The 25,652-nt window shown below is 40.1% G+C and overlaps 1 protein-coding gene and 3 non-coding genes across 4 annotated transcripts in view; all 4 read left to right on the top strand.

Moving 5' to 3' along the window:
• Positions 1 to 15,922, top strand: part of lrp5 (low density lipoprotein receptor-related protein 5) — an 83,937-nt gene extending 68,015 nt beyond the window's left edge. Inside the window, exons 13-23 of the mRNA XM_007887588.2 lie at positions 890 to 1,092; positions 1,769 to 1,980; positions 2,560 to 2,750; positions 5,520 to 5,729; positions 6,543 to 6,668; positions 7,392 to 7,628; positions 9,662 to 9,772; positions 10,546 to 10,782; positions 11,653 to 11,792; positions 12,953 to 13,050; positions 13,535 to 15,922. Coding sequence (XP_007885779.1) covers positions 890 to 1,092; positions 1,769 to 1,980; positions 2,560 to 2,750; positions 5,520 to 5,729; positions 6,543 to 6,668; positions 7,392 to 7,628; positions 9,662 to 9,772; positions 10,546 to 10,782; positions 11,653 to 11,792; positions 12,953 to 13,050; positions 13,535 to 13,805 — 2,036 coding nt within the window. The 3' untranslated portion in view covers positions 13,806 to 15,922. The remainder of the gene's footprint in view (positions 1 to 889; positions 1,093 to 1,768; positions 1,981 to 2,559; positions 2,751 to 5,519; positions 5,730 to 6,542; positions 6,669 to 7,391; positions 7,629 to 9,661; positions 9,773 to 10,545; positions 10,783 to 11,652; positions 11,793 to 12,952; positions 13,051 to 13,534) is intronic.
• Positions 15,923 to 20,022: 4,100 nt separating this feature from the next.
• trnaa-agc lies at positions 20,023 to 20,095 on the top strand. Its single transcript has one exon. It is a non-coding gene; the product is annotated as a tRNA-Ala (tRNA).
• A 1,136-nt stretch (positions 20,096 to 21,231) lies between these two features.
• Positions 21,232 to 21,304, top strand: trnav-aac. The gene has a single exon. It is a non-coding gene; the product is annotated as a tRNA-Val (tRNA).
• A 1,420-nt stretch (positions 21,305 to 22,724) lies between these two features.
• Positions 22,725 to 22,797, top strand: trnav-cac. Its single transcript has one exon. It is a non-coding gene; the product is annotated as a tRNA-Val (tRNA).
• The last annotated feature ends 2,855 nt before the right edge of the window (positions 22,798 to 25,652 follow it).

Below are 25,652 nucleotides of genomic sequence, written 5' to 3'. Positions count from 1 at the left end.
CGGGAGCATGACACTTAATATGACTTAGACAAAGTCCGAGTTGCAGGCAAACTTGTATAAGTCATATGAATTCCAATTTAATCAATAATCTACACTGCACATTACAGCAGGTAAGTGTGTATGTGGTGATGGGTCAAGACTTCCTTCCCCGTGTTTCAATGAGTTTTGACCCAGCTCTGAATGCACACTTACTAATAAGCATTGAAATCACATTGAATCTTGGGGAATTAAATTCTTCCATGCATACTGACTGGGACTGTGTGCATGTACGTCTTAGGTGATGATATGATTTATAAAGATAAAACTTATGCGTGTTTTACTGTAGTATGAAATTGGATCAGATAACAGAATAAAGAGAGATCAGGATAGCTGAGGTAGTTTGGCAAAGGAGCATACACAGAGGAAAACGTTTTTGGAAAAGATATAGCTTTCTTATGGAAGCAGCCACCATTCGAGATATTATAATAAATAATAATAATTCTTGGGTTTGATATACTACCTTATCAGGTCTTCGATACATCATAAAGCGTTTCACAGGATATACTGTAAAGTAAATTGATGTGTACTTTGTGGGCGAAATGTGGAGGTCAATTGTGCACAGCAGTGTGACCTTGGGTTATCTTGCGTTGCTGTAAAGTTAGATTGTTCGCTGGGAGTATTTTACCCCACTTGCAAACTTGCATACCTGGAAAGGTGTCTTAACATGTTTAAGTTACTAATTTAAATCTATGGTTTGAATAATTACAATATTTTACAACCGCTGTAAATCAATTGTAACACTTTCCATATTATCTTACTAGTGAGACTCCATTAACAGTCATAACATTTGTAAAGTGATCTTACAGAAGCAGTTGATTGTATTAAACAACATGGAAATCTTTACCCCCAGCACCCATAAGCTTCTTGCTGTTTAGTCAGAAGACTGCGATCAGTCGAATGGTGTTGGATCAACAACAAAGTCCCGATATTATTCTGCCTGTGCATGGTTTGCGAAATGTGAAGGCAGTGGAATATGATGCTGTTGATAAGTTAATTTATTGGGTCGATGGCCGCCAAAACGTTATCAAAAGAGCTCGAGACGATGGATCTCAGGCAAGTCGTGTGCGCTTGGAATCTTTTAGAAGTGCTCTGTCAATTGCAATGAAGAAATATTTACATATCTATTTACATGCGTTCCTGTGCCTTTGGTTATTGCTTGTGGTGGAGAGATCCAGAACCAGGAGGCATAGTTTTAAAAAAATTAATCCACTTAGAAGTGTAATCAGAAAACATTTCCTCGCTAAGAAGGTTATGAGAATGTGGAATGCCTGGCCTCAGTAAGTCGTAGATGCAGTCTAGATTATGATATTGAAAAGTGAGATAACATACTTGGGAAGCTAGATCTATAGATAAAAAGGCAGGGAACTGAAATTTACAGATATGCCTCGAACTAAAAATTGGTAGAACTGGCTTGAAGGGACAAATGGCGTACGAAAAGACATTGGATTGCAAGCATTTCTCCGCAACCTTAATATCAGGGAAGGCAAAATTATGCACAAAATCTATCATTCCCAATTTCTATCGGAGAATTTAGTTGCAAATAATAAAGGTATAAAGCAAGGAGACCAGATACTTGTGTGCAGAGTTAGCCATTAAGCGTTCATAAATAATTCTTTACAGGGTTGAACAAGCTTGCCTATTGAGTTAGTGCTGTGAGGAACTCAATTTTATTTTCAGGCATCCTATGAACCACTTTTTATTTTGCTTTTCCATTGTTTCATGTATTTAGGCTTTTGTGGTTGTGACTGGGTCAAACCAAAGCCAAAACCCAGATATACAGCCTCATGACCTGAACCTCGATATCTACAGCCGAACAGTTTACTGGACCTGTGAAGCCTCGAACACCATAAATGTTAACAGGCTCGATGGCAAGTCCATCGGGGTTGTTCTTAGTGGAGAGCATGACCGACCAAGAGCCATTGTGGTGAATGCTGAACGAGGGTAATGTGTTTTTATTTGCATGTTCAGCACTACATGGAGCTCAATAGCCACGAGTCAAAACTTAAGCAAAAGGCAAACTCACATGCCTAATTTTAAATTAGAGCAACAAATATTTACCAGACACCATATACAATAAAATCTGAATGAAAGGATTTGATTATTGTTAATAAATAAATAATTGATTGTTCTTTTCTATTAACTCATCAGATATCACACTTTATATTTTGCAAGAACATTAAGATCAATGAAAATTACTTCTCTTTTGATGATCCACATAACAATGTATATTTCTACGGTGTTCATGTCCTCACCATTGAGTTACTTTTCATAAGATACAATTAACATTTGCTGGAGAAATTGAAAGATTGATGTAATCTGTTGTTGAATATATTTTGTTTGTTCAACCACATGCTGGCAGAAGGGAATAGTTCAGTGTGGGCATCATAACTCAAGACAAATCATAGAATATTTCAAACAGTTCTTAAGAAAAACAGTTTATGGTTGCATTAGGTTTGAATCTCTCTATCCTAATGTGAATTTTCCAGTTCTTATATTGTTTTGTATTGGAATTGTATACAGGTATCTGTACTTCACGAATATGCAGGAGAGGACCGCAAAGATTGAGCGTGCAGCACTTGACGGTACCGAGAGAGAAGTGTTATTTTCCACTGGATTGATTCGGCCTGTAGCTTTGGCAATTGACAACAAATTGGGAAAACTTTTCTGGATTGATGCAGATCTTAAGCGTATTGAAAGCAGCGACTTGTCTGGTAAGTTTTTTTTTAACACAGCAATGTGGGTTTGTAAGCTCCCACTTTCCCTCGTAATCTTTTATCTTGGAACCTTTTATTTAACAATGAAATGTAAATTGTTTTCCAGCTCTGAGTTGCTATATTTGTATTCGGTGAAAGCTTAAAAGAGCAAATCCTACTTTTTATTAATATCGAAATACATTTGTCTGCCTTTGATCTTTCTGGTATTGTTTGACAGTGCTAGACAGTGTGTTCATTGCTGGCAAACCTAGTGTCATTAATTGCAATCATTTGCAATTTGGGCTGTCTGAGAATGAGTATGTTTTTCACTTTGAAATCCTGAATTTTTGTTCGGCGTTAAGCAGACAAAAGTATATTCAGTTCAATATGGAGGCAAAGTAGCAGTAACCCATTTCAAAATGGCAAGGCTCATATTAAAAATAGATGTTCATTCTACCACATCATCGGTGTTACAGCTGCAAGGAGCTGTCCTGCCAAGATGCAGTTAAAATGGTTTGTTTTGCATCCTGGAAGGATGTAACGATTAAAAAAAAATTATTGGCCTTCTAATTTTCTACAGAAATTCATGGACTTGTACTGAGATATGGTTCCAAGGGTACTGGCCATCCTGTGGTTACTTTGCTTATGTGTGGAAACCCTGTCCGTCTGTTGTTCAACCTTTTCCCTGCCCGGCCCAGTTGGTGTTGAGTTCAATTGCCGTACTCCTACTAACACTCCGGGTGGGATCAGCTGACAGGCTGAGGATTGAACTTGTGACGCTCTTGGTTTTCCTGGCTCAGTTTCTTATTGAGCAGCGACGTTTTAAATCTCAGTCCCGGGAGGGAGAGAAATATTCTTCCTCGCTGTGGGCAATGCCATTCTAGAACTGAGTGAGAGCCGAGATTTGTAGCTGAATATTTCTGTTGATAACCTGACTGTGGTTTCCCAGTCTGGTCGTTTCAAGAGTAAATCTCTGCATACAAAAATATTTTTACAAACCCAAGAGAGGATTGTTGCTTGTACCTGTTAAGTTGATAGTTTTATTTTATTCTATATTCCTATGCTCTTGTCTGACAAAATTATCGAGGAAGAAACCCAAACGGTCATTTTGTGGTGCAAAGTATTTTTAGGATTCATGTTAAAAGGGATTTTTCCAAACCAAAAGTAAAATCCTCCTCCCCCACTCTTTGTATGAACTGTATTGTGTGGATTTTGTTCAGTAAAATGATCAAAAGGAAGCGTGATTTAATCTTAAATTCGTATTAGGCAGATGTCGGCGCCCTTTACTCTTGACAGCCAAAGACAGTGTGAAAAGATTGAGTGTTCATAGCCTCGGGAGTACACCTTATATTCTACATTGCTCTTCACTCTGCATACCAAAGCACCAGCATTGGGACAGCCTTGCATGCAGGTGAACATAAAGAACCTCCCACTATTTTTTTTCCTTTTTAAACCTGCATCAACCAAAGTAAATGTAATCTGGTCTTTTGTTAGTTGTAGAAATGAGAAACCAGAAGCAATTCATTGCACATGTTAGTCGGGTATCTTTTTCCGTCCCCTTCTTCCCTTGGGTTAAAAACGTGGAAAAACTTGCCCTTTTCGGAATTTGTGTGATGTTGAACTGTTCAAAGGAAAGGCTCTGATGTTGTAGTGGAATATAGTTTCTTTAAATTTGCAAAAGGAGGGCCTATTGATGTGTTCAAGGTCATAAGTTCACTAAATTCATTCACTGTTCATTAGCAAGTGTTAATGCAGCCCGTTACAAAATGTATCCCCTCTCAATTTATTGCAATTGAAAAGACATGGGTGCATTTTAAAAGTTGGAAGGGTTAAGGCGATGGGATGGAGTTCCAGAGAGCAGGGGGCAAAACGGCATAAAAATTATTTTAAGAACTACAGAAAATCTACTTCAAAAGTAAGGCAATTTGCCAAATTTTCGATGCTCTAACATGCAACACAGAGGACATCTAGACCGAGGTGGATTCCGCCCCCCCCCCAGATTAGTTTTAGAAGAGGGTCTCCAGATATTAGTACAGTATGAATGTCGGGTGATTTGGGGCTTTTGTAGGTGAGTTAAGAATTATTAAGGGAAATACAGTGTACATATTTGGCAGGGAAAGAGAAAACTGAGCTTTTTGTAAAAAATGTAAGAATTTCATTTGAGATCATAGGAAATAGTTGAGGCCAGCACTGTCGATGGATGAAGGGAGATTAAGAGTTGAGTCATCAAAGGTAAGGCGTGGTAGCAGTTGGTTAGACTTGCGAAAGGCACATATCTTTGAGGAATTGAAAGAAAGTCTACTCTGTTGATATTGGGGAGGAGATCCAGGTATAGTGATTCACTCAGTGCAATGTGAGGAGTGATGGTTGTGTGCATTGAGGCATATGATCTGAAGGAAGTTGGCAAAGGTAGAATCGAATCAACAAAAGAATGGATAGAGTTGAATCAGGAATGGAAAATGTCATTGATCTAGAGAGCAAAGAGGAAGAGAGTACAGAGCCTGGAAAACCCCTGGAGTGAAGGGATAAGAGTTATAGCCATCGACTATAACCACAGACAGTGATTTTGGAGAGAATGAGATAGCTAGGGGTGGACGAACAGATGATAACCTGTAAAAGTGCTCAATGCTTGTCCCTACAAATGCCCAAGACAATAACAAATGAATCACCAAAGTACCCGAGAGCAATACACTCCACAGAATGTACATATTTACTACTTTTATGTAACAGTTGTGGGAAGGAATATGATCTCATTAAAAAGGTCTCGTCTTTTGTTAAATCACTTAGGTGCCAACAGGCTGACATTGCAGGATTCCAGCATTCTACAGCCAATGGGACTCACTGTACTTGGAGCCCACATTTACTGGATCGATCGCCAACAGCAGATGATTGAACGTATCGAGAAATCCAGTGGGGACCAACGCACCAAAATTCAAGGACGAATAGCACATCTTACTAGCATCCACGCAGTAGAAGAGCTGGATGTGCAGGAGTTTAGTATGTTTGCTTTGTTTAATTTTCAAAGTTTATAGCATTCGTGTACAATGACTGTGTAACTGTGGCAACACAAGTTTTCCCTGCAGTAAGGCACGTATTAACATATTGGAAACCACCTTTCCTAAATAAAAGCAATCCCACTGTTGCTGACAGGTGCCGTCTCTCTTCTCAAGCATTTACAAATGCTGCCTCCAGGCCATTTTTTTATCTTCAGTTTTTAAGATTTTAATAAAAAAAATCTTTAAAGTCTGCATTATAGGACCTGGTAAAAGTATACTAAACTGTACTGAGTTTCAGAACCCCTTGTGAAATATTAAATTGTCAGTGTTGCAACAAACGTGTACTGCATTATATACCTATGGACTTCACACTCTGCCAGTACAATCGTTGATGGTTCGTTGTGGTGAATTTCCATTTGTATGCAGTGAGCACAAACATTTTTGGGAGTGAACTATGAATTTTCCAGTTAATGGATAAAGAGAGCATGCAAAATTTTGGGGTTTGATTTACTACCAAATCCTCGCTTGCAACCTATATGTTTCTACAGCCTTCAGAAGTTTTAAACCTTCAGAAAGTGTTATTTATAAAGTTTGTTTCTAAAAGGTCTCATGATGAGAATTATTTTATGACCGCTCGTTTAACAAGCGGTGTGATTTAATTAAAAAAAAGAATAAGTTATTAGTCATCGTGATATAAGGGCAATCAATCCTGCTCCTGTTATTTGACTGTCAGCGGCTGTGTGCCAACTGTGACTGGATGATTGCGATTTTGAGAGTTTGAATGTAAGGACCTTAACGTGTTGTTTATTCACAGGTTCACATCCTTGCTCCCGTGATAACGGTGGCTGTTCCCACATCTGCATTGCAAAGGGTGACGGGACACCGCGGTGCTCATGCCCAGTGCATCTGGTGCTCTTACAAAACCTATTGACGTGCGGAGGTACCAATCATCTCACTTTCAGTTTTATTCGCTTTCAGTCTCTTTTATTTGGATTTGCGCTGCAAGTGGATCAGGGAAGTGTCTGGATTAATGGCTGCTCTTTGTTGGATATTATGTTTAGATTGGGTTTCAACTGGCGAGTGGGTGACTCGAGAGTGGGAGAGCCGAAGAAATGGGCACCACCACTCTCCCTGTTGTCATTATGTTTAGTTTGCACCTGTGCTGGTTCTGTGCAGGATGTCTTGAATCCTGCTTGGAAAGTGCGTTGGCTTCTTTAGCAAATAGCGAAGCCTTAAAATCCCCTTCCTACAATTCCAGGTAGTGCTATTAGCTCTCAGTAAGTATCCCATCCTGAGCGGAGCACACATCTGCAACTCAGCCGTACAAATCTGGAAGGACCAGGATTTGGGATGAGTTTGTTAACTCGGGGCAGGATTGTGACATTGTTCCTGAATTAAAGCAGATAATATCAGACAGGAGCATCCCAGTAGTAATTTGCTGACCTCTCCTATAAAATCTGCTTGTGGGCAGACTGTGCTCAACTGTGATTCCTTTCTCCCCCCCACCCCCTCCTTTCCCGATCAAATAGTCTGCCCATACCTGACCACTCGGGCGAGATATTATCAGGTTTGGCACCTGTGACCCGAGGAAATACTTGGTTCTATTTATTTCTTATGTTTATGTCTTTCTTTTTTAACTTAAATTTCCGCAACTTGTTTTCAGAACCACCCACCTGTTCGCCAGACCAGTTTACCTGTGCTACCGGAGACATCGATTGCATCCCGATGGAATGGCGCTGTGATGGCTTTGCAGAATGTGACGACGGTAGCGACGAGGAAAATTGCCCAATCTGTTCTATCCACCATTTCCAATGCGAGAAGGGCCAGTGTATTGATGCGTGGTTGCGATGTAACGGGGAAATCAATTGCCAGGATAAATCGGATGAGGAACACTGTGATGGTAAATGCTACATTTCTGCGCTTTTTTTAAAAGTTTGTAATTTGGGTGGAGTGGTCACAGCAGACTAACCTTTCACGTGCAGGAAGCAGAAATCAAGTTTAGTCCATTGACAATTGACAAAGTTTCTCTTCAACTTATTCATCACGAAAGCCTGGAGCCTGACTTGTGTTTTTCTGTGCTGGAGGGAGTAGGGTGCGGAAATCAGGAAAAATCTGTGGCCAATAACACAAAGTCCTGACTCGCCACTTGGGAAAGGGTGCACTTGCTCAGGTTCACACAAACACAGCTGTTCCAACATTGCTGCCAATACTTTGGATTCCACCCTGCGATGTAAATGGAGTAAGATCCTGAAAAAAGCCGCAGAACAACTCTTGCCTGTATTTACAGTGCTAGTGGTGATACATTCCTTTTATCACGAAGGATATGGCTTTGGTGATGTCTACTCGTAATGGAAAAATCTTTGTGCAATTGTCAAACTCGCTTTACTTTGGTTGAAGAGAAATTTCACCCAGTTTCTCCTGTTGTAACCTACGTAAATAGTTCCTCTAGTGACACAGGGCTAGTACTGCAACATTCTGTCTTAACTTCACCAGCTCCAGGAACCTTTCTCTTATATCTACCACAACAACAACTTGCATTTATAGCGTGCTCTTCACATATAATAATGACTCAGAGCCCTTGATAGGGATAGTTCTGGAGGAGTTGATCGTAAAGGCAGTTATAAGTTTCAAGATCTACCATTTGAAGTTTCTATTGAAGCTGAGGAAATATAGGGAATACTTTCAACACAAGTCCTCATTTCGTCTGAGCAAAACAAAAAAGATTTAATAATTCACTCAAACAAATATAAGGGAGAAGTTTACTTCCAGTCCCCGCAGATGTGTTCTTCAGAGTCAACTCCTCAGCTAATGTTAAAATGGCAGCAGCCTTGATCACATTAACACACACCTCCTCCCCAGCAGCAGCTACACTGGAAATGTCACCAATCTCCATCCTTTCCCTGCCTTTCCTCGACCTTACTTAATTGAGAAGTGCTGAGTGACTACACGGCAGTGCAGAATTATGCCAGCTGAGATGTCATCCGATCAGAGTCCACAAAGATCTTGATCCCCAGTGTTTCAAGACGAGCTGATCACTTGTCTCAGCAGTGCCAGCAGCTGACGGGCTCATTGCTGCTTGTAGAAACCCAGTCTCAGGGGGATTAGAAAATAAAGTAAGATATCAAATGACTTCTTAACCCCCCCCTCCCCTCTCCTTTAAGGACTGAGATTGAGGAAATATTTCTTCTCGCAGATAGTAATCTGGATTCATGGTCTGAAATCATAGAAGAGAAAACAGTTGAGGGATTTAAAAGAGAAGAAATGGTTAGATACTCTACTTGGATAATAAAAATATTAAGAGATATGTCAGAGAAGTGGCATTGAAGAGGCTTGTTGTATTTGGGCCATGGCAGAATGGGCTTGATGGACTGAATGACCTACTAGTTTTTTGTGATCTTATGGGAAAAAAAATACATTTTTATACCTTACTCTGTTGAAACATCTTAAATCGCTTTAGAAGCAGGTACTATCAATTACAGTGACTGCCTTTGTTGCAAAGGAGTCAGCCATTTGTGCCATTAAGGTCGTACAAATAGCCACAAGGTGAATCGCCAATTAATCTGGAGGATTGTTACCCAGGACATCATCAGAAGAAATTCCCTTCTCTTTTTGATTAGTGCTTTAAAATCAACATGAACGAGCGCGGCTTCATTCTCTGTCAGCTTAGTGAGCTTGAACCCATCTGCAAAATGCTTAGATGGTGAACAGGTACATTCCATTATTTAATTCACCTTTTAATGAATGGCTATTATCATTACAAATTGACTGTGATACATTTTGTGAAGAATTTGAATCGCTTGTTGATCTGAACCGATCATCTTTACTTCCAATCCTCCTCCTAACTCATCAAACCCCAAATTGCTTTCGCACTTTCGCAAGTTCTTAAAATTTTCTACGGTAAGTAAATCATTTGGTTTTTCCCTTTGATTCCAGAAGTCTGTGGTCCCAACCAGTTTCGCTGCGGGAATGGCCGGTGCATTTTGAAGAAGCAGCGCTGTGACTCATTTTCAGATTGCATCGATGGATCAGATGAGCTTATTTGTGGTTAGCATATGTTTACCTACAGCATTGTCCTAGAAATCTCTGTGCCTCGCAATATAATACCTGTACATCCAGTGGATGAGTTGCAGTCTCACAGTAATGCAATTGGACCAGTCATTGGTATAATACTTTCACTCTTTGTCACGGGTCGTATGTACTTTGTCTGCCAACAAGTTATCCGTGACCACTACAAGGGGCCCAATGGATATTTGTTCCCATCAGTATCAAGGGGAACCCATACATATTTCTCATAATTTAATTGCTCTCCTGGCAGTTCCCAGGATCAAGTCGTACTCCATTGTAATGGGGTGGAAATTGTCTTCTGAACGGCTCCTTCCACTGAAGAGCACTTCCATCTCCACCAATATTTCATAGTTGTGATATGTCATATTTGTACAAGTTACAGGAGTTTTTGTGCTGTGAGCTCCCATTCAATTGATTCAGAAACCAGTTGAGATTAATCCAAATTAATTTTATGTTGCACTATTTCATACATTCATCTGTACATCTATGGCAGCAATGGGACGGTGAAGAATTCTATATAATCTTCACATTGTCCTGCACACTTAGGGTTAAAACTTGTTGAAGCATCTTTTAACTGTCCGAGGGCATAATCATATTGAAGTGAACTTTTTAATCCCACATGCAATGTGGCTCTTGGTGTTTCATGACTTTTGTCGCCTAAATTGAAGATCAATGTGTACGATCTGATTCCCATTGTATTGACCCGATTCTGCTGCAGCTTCTCAGAGTATAATTTATTTTCTTCCCATCAGAATTGACGAAACCTCCAGTGGACGAGTTGCCTTCTCATAGCAATGCAATTGGACCAGTCATTGGTATAATACTTTCACTCTTTGTTTTGGGTGGTATGTACTTTGTCTGCCAACGAGTTGTCTGTCGCCACTACAAGGGACCCAATGGACCTTTTCCACACGAGTATATCAGCGGAACTCCACACGTTCCCCTTAATTTCATTGCTCCTGGCAGTTCCCAGCACGGAACTTTCACTGGTAAGGATTCCTTCAGGTTTAGTTTGTTCTCTTGAGAGTAACTGTAAAATCCTAAACTCGGTGTTCATTTTGCTTTGCTGAATAGTCGAGACAAATGTTTGGAATATGCTGGCTAGCACATGCCATCTGCTGGTTCTCAGATAGAATTGTGATCATTTATATGTTACCATATCAAATTTCCAAAGTTGTGCACAGCACTAGGAGTTCAGTTAAACTGTCGCATAATTTTACATTTCATTTTTCCTGATCTACAGATATTGACTATTTTGCTTGAGGGTTCAAGTGTTTTATAGCATTCGGCATGAATAACAGGTTTATATAAAGCCATTGTTTACAGTTTCTTTTTCAGTGGGCAATAAGTCTTGTTTTTGGTTGGGGGAAGTCGTGTAATAAGGCTAGGAATTTTAGAATTGAAAATAGCTTATCAAAGTGGAGTAATCTGTACTACTTCTGTATTAATTAATTTGTGTGCTTTTGAGATTCTCTTTTGAACAAACGGGATTTTTTTTGATACAGCAAAGTTAAATGGGAAAGTTTCCAATTGGCTTTCGAGTGCATTGGGACTTGGGAAGTCCTCCAGACATGAAACGACCTGTACAAATGTAATTTTATATTGTATTGTTTACAGTACAGTGATTTGGATCGCTCTTTTCAAAGAGCCAGCACAGACACCATGGGCCAAATGGCCTCTTTCTGTGCTGTATGATTCTATGACTGTTCCTGCTTGTCAACCTACAAATGTCAACAATAAGTGAAGGAGATGGTGGCTGTATGATTCTACGTTTTTTGCACTGTTACAGGGGTGGGTTTCAGACTGTGAGAGCTTGTGTGCACACTGCGGGTGTGTAACCTTTACTTTGCTCTGTGCAGGCATGTCGTGTGGCAAGTCTGTGATCAGTTCCATGAGTTTGATGGGAGGCAGCAGTGGGGCCCCGCTGTACGATCGAAATCACGTGACCGGAGCCTCATCCAGCAGTTCATCGAGTACAAAAGGAACTTTCTACCCACAGGTGTGCACTTATCTGATGTGCATTATTCCTTCACAATAAGTTTTGAAAGTTCCCCGCCCCCCCACCCCACACCCCCCAACTAATTCCTGCCACAACCTTGCTTTCACTCATTTTAAACAATGGAATGAATTCAGCACTTACGTTTCATTGAAATGTTTGAAGTTTCATTTGTAAACATCTCCCATTCAATGAGTTCTTTGGGTTTCAAAGGCAGAGATGAGTGAAGCCCAGTGGTGAGTTAACACTTCTCTGCCTCTGGAGTTTCTTGGAAGAATTTCTTTCATCCACAAAATACACAAGTCGATCCACTTTACAATATATTCTGTGAGACGTCTCAGCAACGTGATAACGCGTTATATCAAATGCAAGGATTAATATTAAGTTATCATCGTTTAATATTGTCCACACCGAAACTGCAAACTTTTTGCCAGTTTCAGAGGCATCCACCTGCAAATCGGAATTGAAGGCAGAGCCTCCTTTGGTATCGAGGAAACAAAATGTTCCTAAAGTAGGGAATATCATCTCTCTGTGGTGTAAGACGACCTGAAGGCTATGAACAGCCTAAAGTTTACACTGTTTTCAGTTTCCATTCGTCTGTCCCACCGTACTCCAACATGGACCTGGCTTTCCTAAAAAGCTTGTGTTTTATAGCAATAAGGGCTCAGGTGGCTGCATCCTTTTGAAGTTAAGATTGAGCACTGATTTCCAAGTTTCATGTAGCCCCATTGTTTCTGGAAACTGTAGAGCCTAAATTTCCTAATCAAGCTGCTAACAAAGCAGATCTTGTACCGTACTGTGGCACTGTGTCTTTGAACACTGAGTTTAGTCACCGATTGGATGCTTCCAGATTTTAATTGCACAATGTCTTTTCCATACCGGATGTGTCTGTCATTAAGCAGCAATATGACCTTTGCCTTTCTGTCAGGAGAAGGCACAGATAACGTTGCTTCTATATTGAAGAATTAAAAGGCTGGTCACCTGAGACTGCTCTTGCACACTGTCTTGTGGCCACGTCTAGAATAACATTGACAAACTGCCTGGTAAAATGCATTCACCTGAACTCCACTAGGGCGTTTGAAGGATGAACTGAAACTAAAAACCAAACACAAATGACTTCCTAAATATTTAACATTTCTAATATACATTTGTTCTTTTAATAGATTTTAAATCCACCTCCATCTCCAGCCACCGATCGTTCTCTTTATAATACAGAAGTATTCTACTCCTCGAACAGCCCTTCCACTACCAGGTCTTACAGGTGTGTATGAAGATCTTATCCAAGCCTTCATGTTTGTGTTTAAAGCTCGGATTCCTGATCGATACTGTGAGGGAAATAGCAGCTGTGAATGTCAGTAGTATTGCAGGATTTGCTACTTTCGCTACTTCTGAATATTTTGACAGTTTTTAAAACAAAATTGAAAAAGTGCGACTGCACCATGCGATAGTACAGCAAAGGTGTGTGGCACAATGAGACACAGGCAGATGAGAGTTGCATGGAAATTAAATGATAAATTAAAAAATAAAAAAAATTATGCAAGAATTTTTTAATTTCTTTCTAGTTCACTCACTGTAGCCACAGTTTAAGACACAGTGTGTAGCAACTCAGTTTAAGTAACATCTGAACCTTTCAGACTTGGACAGCTTTTACCTTAAAAGAATCGGGAGTGGGGAGGGGGTGGGTGGCATGGGGGAGTGAAAAAAATCCCAATCATTTACACTACTTTGTTGTCCCAATTCTGCAGACATTACATTCTGCAGGGTATTGCTCCACCTACAACCCCTTGCAGCACCGATGTGTGTGATAGTGATTACACCACAAGCCGATGGAAAAGTCCCAAGTACTACATGGACCTGAACTCTGACTCGGATCCTTACCCACCGCCCCCAACCCCTCGAAGCCAGTACATGTCAGCAGAGGAGAACTGTGAAAGTTGCCCACCTTCGCCATCTACGGAACGAAGCTATTTTCATCTCTGTCCTCCTCCTCCCTCTCCCTGTACAGATTCCTCATGACCCTTTGGGAAGGATGCTGTTTATAATTCTGTACATAGCTTTAAATACAAACAGAGAAAAAGTATATTTTATGATTTTAAAATAACAGACGGGTAGGACGATCCAAAGGGCATTGTACAGAAAATGTGAGGTGTGTGGGGGGAGGATGTGGGGCAATGGAATTTTGTGCAGTTTTTTGGGGGGAGGGGGAAGTATTTATAACATTCAATTATTTTTAAAGTAAATACCACCTCCATCTTTGTGCCATATGTTTAGCGTACAGAACAAATGGAAAAGCAAGAATATAAAACACCCATAAAGTTTGGGGAAATCATATTAAAAGTTAAACTATACGATTACTGTGTTTTATTGATATTCAACATAAGTTAGCTCTTTCTACCAGTTTCTAAAGGTACATCGTGGTGCCGCAGAAGCAAACTGAAATACTTTTAAAAGTCAACATTGCCATGCACAATGCGAAAGTATTCTTCCTAATGCACGTCATTCAATCATACACAATTTCGCACAACTCGGAATATAATTTACGTGAAACATTAATCAGATCTCTTGAAAATACTGGGGATTGGGTGGAATAGTGATTTAATACCATGCGCTTTCATTTGAGTACTTAGTTACAGTCCCTCACTGCTGAAATGTTTGTAGAGTGCCCATTTGTAACTTGAGTGAAGTAACTTGCGTACTGATGGTAGATGACTAAGACTTTGTTGTAAAGCAGTTCGCCTTATTACGCCACAGTTTGAATGTGCATGTCCTTACCATTAACCTGTTGGGCAAGTGTTGAATTTAAGGCTAGCAACTGTTAATAGACATTCAAAGGTCTGCACTGCGTGTTGTACTGACTGCATCACTAATTCCAAAAATATCCATTCATGAAAAAGTAGCATAAATTCCCATTTAATTTTTAAACTGTTGTGGGGCTCCCTGATCTTAAGAACTTACTTTTTAACAGTTTAAAATTTCAAACATTTTTTAACTAATTTCATAATTATTTATAAATACTATTTTTCAGAGATTTTGTGGGTATTCATTGACAGCGACACCCCACATCCAGTTCAATCATTATATCCATTGCAATTGCATCAACCTTATTCAAGTAGGCATTAAACAAAGCATTCTTTCTGAAATATTGTATCATCTTGATATAATAATTGTGCTCTTGGGTTAGATGAAGCACCTAAAATGTGTAGAACACTATTTATTTGTAATTGTATTAGGTTTTAATCTTTTGGCTGTGGTTATTTTAACGTTCTAATTATTATGGTGAGGACTCTTTATGTCCTTATGTTTCACAACGTGCCTTGTTGCTGTTGGATGAAATGTGAGCATGCTGCTGACCCCCCCCCCCCCCCCCATTAATACTGCATATCCACTGTGTATGAAGGCAGAGCGTCGGCACATCAGGTTATTTCTCCTTTTCATTCTTTCCTTCATATACGCAATATACTTTGTGTGTCTGTGTGTGTGTGTGTGTGTGTGTGTACGCGCATGCATGCTTTACATTGTACTGCAGAGAAATGTGAAACCCTGGAGTTTAAGATTATTACAGGATTTCATACGACAGAGATGGTGCTGTTTGTTAACTCAATCCTGCCATTTAGACATTTTTGTTTCATTAATTATTTTCATTCACAAAGTACTGGTTTATCAGAAACACAAGCCCGCTTAAAGAATCTGATGCAGAGTTTATGCAAATGGAGAACACATAGATGATGGCCTGTTTAGCTTGTGTTGTATGTTGAAATATTGGACCCTTCAACAAATCAGTACTTTTGACGAAACTCTTCTGGTCTTCATTGATCAGTTTACGTTGAAACAATATACAAACAAATTACAAATATCATAACTTTTTAAAAAAAACGCCAGATGTTAAAAGATGTAATCCTGATGTGTCTGCAATGCTGTTGCAAGTGTAATATCAACACCTTTGACGTACCATAATTTTTTTCTTGCCACTGAAAACAGAAATATTTTGTACTCTTCAATTACCAATTTGAAGAATCCAATTTGCACTCTTGTTTATTCCTTGAATTAAAATGTATATTTTTGTGAATTGTAATAAATTACAGCTGCCTGTCCTCAACCGATCTTTGAAAAATAAAAGGGAAAGTTTTAACCCATTAAATTCTTACAGTGTTTCAAACCCTAACATTTGAGTATTTACATCTTGTAAAAAAAAAACAGCCTTTCTAAGCCAGTTGAAACATTTTGCCCTTTGCAACAAAAATAACTTGCATTTATATAGTGCCCTTCATTCACCTCGGGCTAGTTGATGCTTTGCATGGGATGATTCAGCAATATTATACCTTTTTTTCATATTTATTATTACCAACCATTTTAGTCCAAAGCACAGCACTCTGATCCACAGCCAGCAAAGCACCAACAGGGCATGTGCAGTTAGTGCTTTTGTCAGTGCTGCTCTTATTTTCAACTGCTATAATGAAGAGCCTGGGGTGAGTCCCTTCCATTTGCTCTTCCCTCTGTGTGAGAAGCACCTGGCATCCAGTTAGTGGGTTTCAGTGGTTGAGAGCAGGAGCACTTGCCTATTGAGGTCATAGGATATTAATCGCTGGCTCACTGTACAATTTGCCCAGCGGATCTGCAAAGTCCTAATTATGGATCTCTACCCAAAGATATGAGCCTTTGTGGAAAGAATTAATAACTCGTGGCAAACTCCCCAGCAGCCTCAGTAAACACAAATTGCAATCGTGATGGTTTGCAGGACAACCATGTTAACTATGTTTAAAAGTTGATTTGTGTTGAATACCAACTTCCAGTTTTAATAAACCACTACTCCCTGAGTTGCAAGGAGATGATAGTAAAACCGTATCTCGCAAATGTTGGCTATCTTCTGTTTTGTCAGATCATAAATACAAGTCAATTCTGTAGCTTTGTTTTTATAGAAATAAGGTCAATGTCTCCCCAATGATGAATGCTCAACTTAAAATATGTGGGCAAGATTTGTTTTTTTGCAATGACTTCAAGCACTTTCAGCCCTTAGAGCAAAAGGATCCATCTATTTAAAGACTTGACTACATTTAAAATATAAGCTGTGGGTAAACATAATCTGATGTGATATTTGTTCTGAGTTAAGCTGTCGGAATCAGGTACTGCAACCCCCATCAAAAAACGGTGCCATAATCAGTGACCTGAAAGTTCCAGTTGTTGGCATCGACTCAGATCAAACAAAAAGTGAAGGTTTTCAAATAATTTTCAACGCCTGCATAAGTAATTGCCGGATAAATCGGATGACATCAGGGATGTGGCTTGATCTTCAAAAACTCCAGTTGGCTGCGTGGAATTTCCCAAGCTGGCAGCTTTGTGTGGCTCGACACAAATATAATGGACTGACTACAATAGTAAGTGACCTTTTGCCTCTTTAACCTTTCGCTGGCAGCTCCAATGGGGTTCGCTTCACTTCCTTAGTCAACAAGTTTTTCTTTCTGTCGAATAAAGTTTGTGTCTGTTTCAAATTTATGACCAACATTTGGTCTGTTCCCACCTTCAGTTGCTGGTACTCGCTAACGAAACCTTTGTTTGTATTTTGTGTATAAACTACCTGCAAAAGACATCATATCGCTACATTTGTAATAAAGATGCTGTTGATTTTTTATAATAAAATGTTTATTTTAAAGACTTGCACTTTTCGTGACATGAATATTTCCTCCCCCCCCCCCACCACCCCATCCTTCAAGAAGGACCAGGAGCACCAAAATCCTGGTAAAATTGTGCAGTGCACAATAGAAACTGGGTATAATTTTGAACCAGCTATTTACTCTGCCCCTAAAAAAACACTTCTGCTCATATACACATTTGCTCGACCACCAGGAAGATTTATTTATTGTCGCAGAACTAATGTTCAGGTGCATTTCTTTATGATTTTTTTAAAAATTAGAACGAACTAAATAAGGGAAATGGGTTTCTGATGGTGCCATGATGGTATATTTCCTGAAAGGACTTGAATAATTTAATGTTGCTTTGAAAAATGCTCCACGCCCATCACAACCACCACCACACATATTGCAGAATGCTTTTCCAAATGTGATAGAGCAGCGGCTTTCATTTTATTTGACCATTTTGAACTGATATTATGCTGCAGTTGAAGTGATCCGTGATTTTCTGAGTTATTTTATTGCATTCATTAAGATAGTAGGATTTACTTAATGAAATGACTTTCCATTTTAAGTTTGAATGTGAGAACCACAAAACCACAAACTTTTTGTTAAATGGTAACTCAAAAATATTCAGGCATCAAGATAGAATTGTGAATTAGCAAATTGATGAGATGCTAAGAAGCACTGCTTTATTGATGTGTGCAGCAATTTGACGTTGATCACAGGGTGAATATAGGGAGGAGCTGTAGCGGTGCTCCTCCAGATGGGAAAAATGCTTTGAGACATTGAATGAGGCTTTGTAAGAAGTGTTCTGTGAGGAATGTCGGTGCTTTCACTAATTGAATCTTTTGGCTTTCCTAGTAGAATGAATAGAGTTTGCAGTACTGAGCTTTGAAGTTGAATATACATTGCAATATTGTACTATGACCTGCAATTACATGCAATCAAGATTTGAACATCTCCAAATGCGCATTTTCTTGCCATTAACATGTGATTTAGTTTTAATGACTATTATTTTGATGGGTGATGGTTTACAACCTTTGTTTATCAAAGCAAAGGAGTTGCCATGGAACCTGAGAACAAAACAAATCTTCTTTGCGATAGCTAGAAAAAATTACATTTTTAATTCCTGACCCCAATATATAACAAATCAACATACAAAGTCGAGTGCATCAAGGATTAATCATAATTTATTCAAGCATCTGTCAGCTCCCCCATATTCTCTGGGGATTGGGATCTCACTAGTCAGATATGAGTTTGAACTCCTCTGATTTGAGCACAATGGCAAGGGTTGGAATGCATCAAATTACTGATACTAATGCATTGCGTGAGCAGCACTCCCACTTCGATCTAAAATCACAGACACAAAATTGATATCTGGGATCTAGAAAAATATCACTGCTAAATATTGTCGCAGAAATCCGTCAGTGGAATGCAGGGTACCTCCATTCAGAATTTATATGTTTGAGAGAAAGTGTGAGGGCCTGAATTTGATGCACACTGTCTCAATCTGCAGACATTTCACAGAAAATTGTGCAACCTCAACGACTACATAAAATGGAAGCAAGTTACAGACCATTAAAATGAATAGCCAAAAGAGTCAACAAATAATTTAAGAAAAAATTAACCTTAGTTAGGAAAGTATTAATGAATTATATGAGCAATTTAAGAAAATGTTGCAGAAAAGAATGTTTATTATATAAATTAAGTGTAAAGCTTAAGGAACCTCGAAGAAAAAAATTAAGAAATGCATTCAAGTAAGAAGCAAAGTAAAGTAAACTTGAATAATTAAATCTTAATTGGCATTAGGGAGAAAAGATTGTTCTCATATTTGTAGCTGATAAAGTATTTAAGAATAAGGAGAGGTGATGATTTGATGGAGATCAATAACGTGGCAGAATTTTTAAATTAATTTTGCACAGGCTGTTTCCACACGGAAAATAGTCGTGTTCCCAAGCAAGAACGTAGTCAGGGTTTTGTTTTAATAAAAGTAACACATCTGAAGTGGCGATGACAGATGATGTCCTGCAGCTGAGCATGTCGTCGATTTTCTATATACTGTACAGTAGAAACACAGTAAAATGTATTCAAGGCTAATTAATTAGGGTTCCTCCACTTTATACTGTGTCTGTATTGAGAGTAGTATTACTGTTTGAGAATGCACACTGCATTTTTTTCTGTCAGCTCAGTATGTGACACATGCAGATGCCATCACCATGCTTATGTATATCCAGACTAAGTTCCACATAGGTACATACATCCACCTACGCATGGAAATTTCCCGGCGTCTGGAATGGAATGCACACTCCCTCCCTCGAGGAATGTACTCTGCTTTTCTAATTTTGGATAGGGTACAAGTGGCGCCACTTAAGACCCATCGAGCCTACCCTCAGCAGTCCCCGCGCCCTCCCCTCCGTTCCCGCCACTGATGCTGGAGTTCAATCATCTAAAACCACATAGCATGCCACTGAGAGCACTGTCCCGGCAAACATTCTGCTGCTTGTTCAGTTAGGGCCTCCTCACCCTTTAAGCTTCTGGCTTGCAGGATTACCCACTGCACGCCTACGTCTAGAAAGAGAATTGCAGCTGGGCCTGCCCTTACAGCAGGGGAATTAGCTCAGATGGTAGAGCGCTCGCTTAGCATGCGAGAGGTAGCGGGATCGATGCCCGCATTCTCCAGAGCATTTTAGCACTCGGCACGGTTGTTGCGTAACCTTTGCAAGGCCGCTGTAACGAAACCTAACGCAGGAAAGGGAAGCTGCAACGCAAGCAAACTTTAGCAGCCAGTCACTGTAATGCAATCTCCCACAGCAGCAGCTCGTTTGCAACCGGCTGTTTTCCCTCTACAGAAACTGAGAAGGGGGAGGGGGTNGGGGGGGAGAGTGCAGGGCCGAATGTCTATTGTACGTCCTTTCTCCAGCAGTTCCTATTCCAGCTGGATTCGCCTTCAGGTCACATTATTTGGGCGCCCTCCTCCCCCCACTCTCCTTATTGCGCGGATCTTTCAATGTTTCACTTGACGGCGCGTCCTGTGAAAGCGCTTTGAGACGTCTCAACAGCACGACAAGGCGCCGAATCAAATGCAAGGATTATTGCCGATTAGTTCTGCCCGAGGCTCGTTAAGCACGGCAAATGCCCCCTGGTCTCTGGATGGGGGGGCGGCAAACACACCCAATCCAGGGTTTAGTCAGAAATTAAAATACACTTGTACTTTAAATCCAGTTTTGAGTCAAACATCGACTCACTCAAATGCTCCTCCTTGAGAGTAGCCCAATATAATGTGGTGGGTGGGCTACTTTGGGGGCTTGTCCCTCCAAAACCCAAAACAATAATAAATTGGTCATTTTCAATCTACGACTGTTTGTGGGACATCGCTGTGCGCAATTGGCTGCCGCGTTCGCCCACAAATATACAGTCAATTCACTTTACAGTGTGTTCTGTGAAGCGCTTTGGGACGTCCTCCCGACGTGAAAAGCGCTATATCAAATGCAAGGATTATTATTATTATTATTATTATTGTTTGGGGTGTGGGGTTTTTTTTTAAGTGCTTTTGAAACTGTAAGACCTTCAAAAGGGAGGGTGGAGGAGAGGGGGGGGGGGGGGGCAATGTGTTGCAGGTTTAAATTTACCACGTTAAAAAAAATAAAGTTAGTTATTTTTTACCCACTCACACAGCAGCAACAACAAAACCCGCCCAGTTGGGCGTGAATCCGCCCAATTGGGCGTGAACCCGCCCAAACCCTGGCCGCCTTGGGCTCCCCCTCCCGTGACTGGAGTCGAGGTGTGAGGCGCTGCGCTGTTTGCGAAGGTCGTGAGTTTCCGTAGTGTAGTGGTTATCACGTTCGCCTAACACGCGAAAGGTCCCCGGTTCGAAACCGGGCGGAAACAGTCGGGATTTTTTTATATACACATGACATTAAAAATGTGGTCTTTCGATGTGTCTTCCGAATAGCGACATGACATGTAAAATGTGTCTTTTCCCCCCCAAAAAAAAAGATACATTAATAGCTGTTGGGAGCAGATCCCTGTTTTAAGATTTTTTTTTCCACGTATCTTCCAAAAGATACATTGTTCGTCATGAGATAATAATATTATTATTATTAATAATAATTGATATAATAATAATAATAATAATAATAATAATGACAATCCTTGTATTTGTTAACGGGGCCATTCGCGTTGGGAGGACACCTCACGGGATGTACGGTGAAGTCTGGCGACCGTGCGATTCGCGGGCGCAGGCGGCCGCCAATTTATTACGCAACAGCGACGTACCACCAACAGCCAGGCGGTGAAATGACAAATGCTATCTTTTATTAGGGCCAGATTCGACCTACCCTGACAGTCGTGCGATTTATTTCTGTTCTTTGCACTCGGAACATGGGTTCGTACGATTCATAATAATCCTTAAATTTCATATCGCGCCTTAACACAAGAGTTTCCTTACACCGCAAGCCTCTGCTTACGCAGCAGGAAGTGGGAACCCGGTGGTTAGCCGAGTGGCGGATTGCCTTTCCAGGGGAATTTTGAAAATTCCTTCAAAAAAAAAAAAATCGGTCACTTCAATCTGCGACTGTTTGTGGGACACTGCTGCGCGGAATTGGCTGCCGCGTTTCGCCCACAATTATAGTCAATTCAGTCCACAGTATATTCTGCGAAAGTGCTTTGAGACATCTCGAAGATATGATACGGCGCTATGTGAAATGCAAGGATTATTATGATTATAGTCAAGACACCTGAAAGCACTTTACAGGATATACTGCAAAGTGGATTGACTATGTATTTTGTGGCTGATTGGGATTGTGCAGTCATGCTCTCCTTGTCGGGGTTTTCAGTTTACGTGCTAACGAAACTTAAACATTTTTTTTTAAAAAAAAATCTTGTTTTTTTTTCGCATTCCAAATGCAATATGAAAGTCTCAAAGCTAAACTCAAAAAACAAATTCAAAACCCGATCAGAGACTGTACATGTCGTCCGGTCAATTTGAAGCGAAGTTTTTTCCAAGCAGTTTCAGCTTACATTTCTCTAACTTTAAAATAATACGTGAGTAATTTTGCACTTAACAACAAACATACAGAACGCAGAATTCCTGAAAATATAGGCGCTGGAAGCAGATCCCAAATTAAAGATCATGGGATCCAGTGATTCGTGTTGGTTACAGCAAACAGGGCCGTAAAAATCTCTGCTGTGCTTGAATAGCAGCGCAGAGCATAGGTGGCCACTGTGGATACACAATTAAATTGGATTCCTTGCTCAGAAATCTAATAATTATATATGACAGCTGAAGGCAAACCTAGAATCTATCTGAGTTTCTGTAGTGTAGTGGTTATCACGTTCGCCTCACACGCGAAAGGTCCCCGGTTCGAAACCGGGCAGAAACAAGTTTAGTTTTATTTGGGGTTTTCACTTCTTCTGTGGTTGTTCAGTCCATACAAATGAGAATTTATCAGTCAGTTCAGACTCCCAGGCAGCTCTGTGAAACAAACCCTGTGAGAGGCCATCCCGCTGAGAAAAGTACTTTGTAAATGTACAGTGTCGTTGAGTATAACTCGAACAAGATTGGACTTTGTCTATGGAGTGAATTGAATAGTAGAGGCATGAGAGAAGGGAGATTAGACGAGTGTTTTCCTTGATGACAATCGGATATCTGGGAATAATTATGCAGAACCGCACTTCGGGGGGGGGGGGGGGTAAAGTAACCAAATTGCGTCAGTAATAAATTAGAGAAGCTGTGAATTTGATGGTCTGAATGGCAATTTCTAGTAATATAGTGTGGCATTTGTTTTGATTTAACTCTATAACTGTGGGTAAAACAATATTTCAGTACATAACAGATTAAAATCAGAATATTTCCTTTGTACATTCTATGGGTAAAACCGGAAACCTATTGAGCTAACTCAATATGGGAGAATATGAGATCTCACAGGCGTCTTCTTGCCCTGTTCTTCTCCACCTCGCCTCCTTCAAGACCCATCTCAAGACTCTTCCCTTCCACCGTGCCTTCGGTCACCTCCTTGCCTCCCTGACCCCCGCCCTCCCCGATCCCGACCCCCAGCTCAGGTCCGAGACACTGATTGTCCAGCGCCTTGGGACGTCCTCCCGATGTGACAGGCGCTATACAAACGTAATTTTGTTGTTGCTGTTCTCAAAGTTTTAATTCTTTCCTTCAGGATCACAGTAAACTGTCTGTAGTCTCAACCTTTTTTTTTGTCCACTTGTTACATCTGTGCACCTTTATATTTTACTGTGAAAAAAACAGTAAAACTCCCACTCCCAACAACCTGTATTGTATTTTGGAACTCAGTGACTGAAGAAGAATTATTGTTATTCAATATCAGCCACGATCTTATAAAAGAGTGGAACAGGATCGAAGGGCTGAATAGCCTACTCCTGTTTCTATGTTTCTACTTGATGTTAGGTTAGTTTTAATATTTCACGCACAAAAATATGCAATCAGTTCACTTTACAGTATATTCAGTGAAGCGCTTTGAGATATCTCAAATGCAGCGCTATATCAAATGCAAGAACTATTAACGTCTGTAGCTCAAAATTGCTGAAAGTAGCAGTACTGCTCAAAGTGAAAAACTTCTGGTTTTCACCAGCAGATGGCAACACATACTTGTACTTGTGAAGATTCTTCAAATTGGTCTTTTAAGGAAATGAATGTTTTCTGCAATAAATATTTTTTATATATAATAAAAAAAGGGATAATTGCAGGGTAATAAGAGTTTGACAAGAGATTGGTTTAGATCTGATAGTTATATTTTATTATAATTAACCAATGTGTGATTATGATTAGTAACTCCAATAAATATAAAGAAAACATATTGTGCGGATTATATACAGTTTAGACGACTTCTGGTATATATTATTTTGATCAATTCAATATGTTTTAAGAAAAGTCAAGAAAGTACCTTAAGCGGAACGTCACTGATGGTGAATTTTTTGAACTGAAAGTTTAATCTCATCTCAATATTCAAGCAACCATTTCTAATAATAACACTTGTACAGCGCCTTTCACGTCAGGAGGACGTCCCAAGGCGCTGAACAGTCAGGGATCCGCACCCAAGCTGGTGGTCGGGATCAGGAGGGGTGGAGGGCGGGGAGGGTAGGGGTAAGAGGGTGACCGAAGGCACGGTCGAAGAGGAGGGTCTTGAAACGGGTCTTGAAGGAGGCAAGGGAGGGGGCAAGGCGGAGAGACTGTGGGATGCAGTTCCATTCCCATTTCAATAAGTGGCTTTTTTTGCATGTGTAATTTTTGAGAACTGTTCAGTGTTACCTGAGTGGTAGAGAGGCTGAAGGCCCACCCACCAATGGTGGGGTGTGCAAGGCGGGGGACGCGAAGCCGGCCGGAGCGCGCTGAGCGGAGGGAGCGGATAGGTTGGTAGGGAGTTAGGAGGTCACAGAGGTAGTGAGGACGTGGAGGGCCTTGAAGATGAGGACCAGGATCATGAACTGTATCCTCTGAGTTATGGGGAACCAGCAGAGCCGGGCGAGTAAAAAAAATAATCATTATCATTTAACTAATCCGGGGAAGAAATTATAAAAAACAAATCCTTGAAGTAAATGTTCAAATTCTGAGGAAATAAATTAAACAAAATCTTCCATCAAATTGAACAAGCTCTGATCTGGGCTATCCCTTGGAGGTTTATTCTTTGTTTCTTCTCTTTACAGTCTATGGGGTCTTTTTACTCCTCTGTCTCTGGAAACTTTTCTCTCTTTCTCTCTCACTCTATCCAGGTGTTTCTTCTTTCATTATTTTATATGTAACATTTTTTCCTCATTGACAATTACACACACTCACACAGATACTGTGAAAAGCACTACCAAATTGGAAAAATAATAACACTGAATATTTCTCAAAAATTACTCATGCAAAAAATGCCACTTATTGAAATGGGCATGGTTCTTATTGCCTGGCAACCCAAGAATCCTATTTTATAAAACTTGTGATTTGTTCACTCTGAGGAGTAAGTGAAATGCAATGATGTTTCCTTTTTAAAAAATATCAGAATGCAAAGCTATCATTGTTTCTGAAATGAGATGTTATGGAGTGTTTTGTTGTAGGATGCGATCAACAGTATTAGCATAAAATAAATGAATTGATCTCATTTTGTGATAATGAATCATTTTCATATATTCGCAAACCCTCAATGCACCAACCATAAATATATTTAGTAAAATGTGGCACATAACATCTACAAAGTAGTGATACTCTGTGATGTGCTTTAATAGC

The sequence above is a fragment of the Callorhinchus milii genome, unplaced genomic scaffold, assembly GCF_018977255.1.
Source record: "Callorhinchus milii isolate IMCB2004 unplaced genomic scaffold, IMCB_Cmil_1.0 Scaffold17, whole genome shotgun sequence".
NCBI lineage: Eukaryota > Metazoa > Chordata > Chondrichthyes > Chimaeriformes > Callorhinchidae > Callorhinchus > Callorhinchus milii.
The sequence above is the reverse complement of the archived record's forward strand: the minus strand, read 5'-3'. Positions and strand labels throughout refer to the sequence as shown.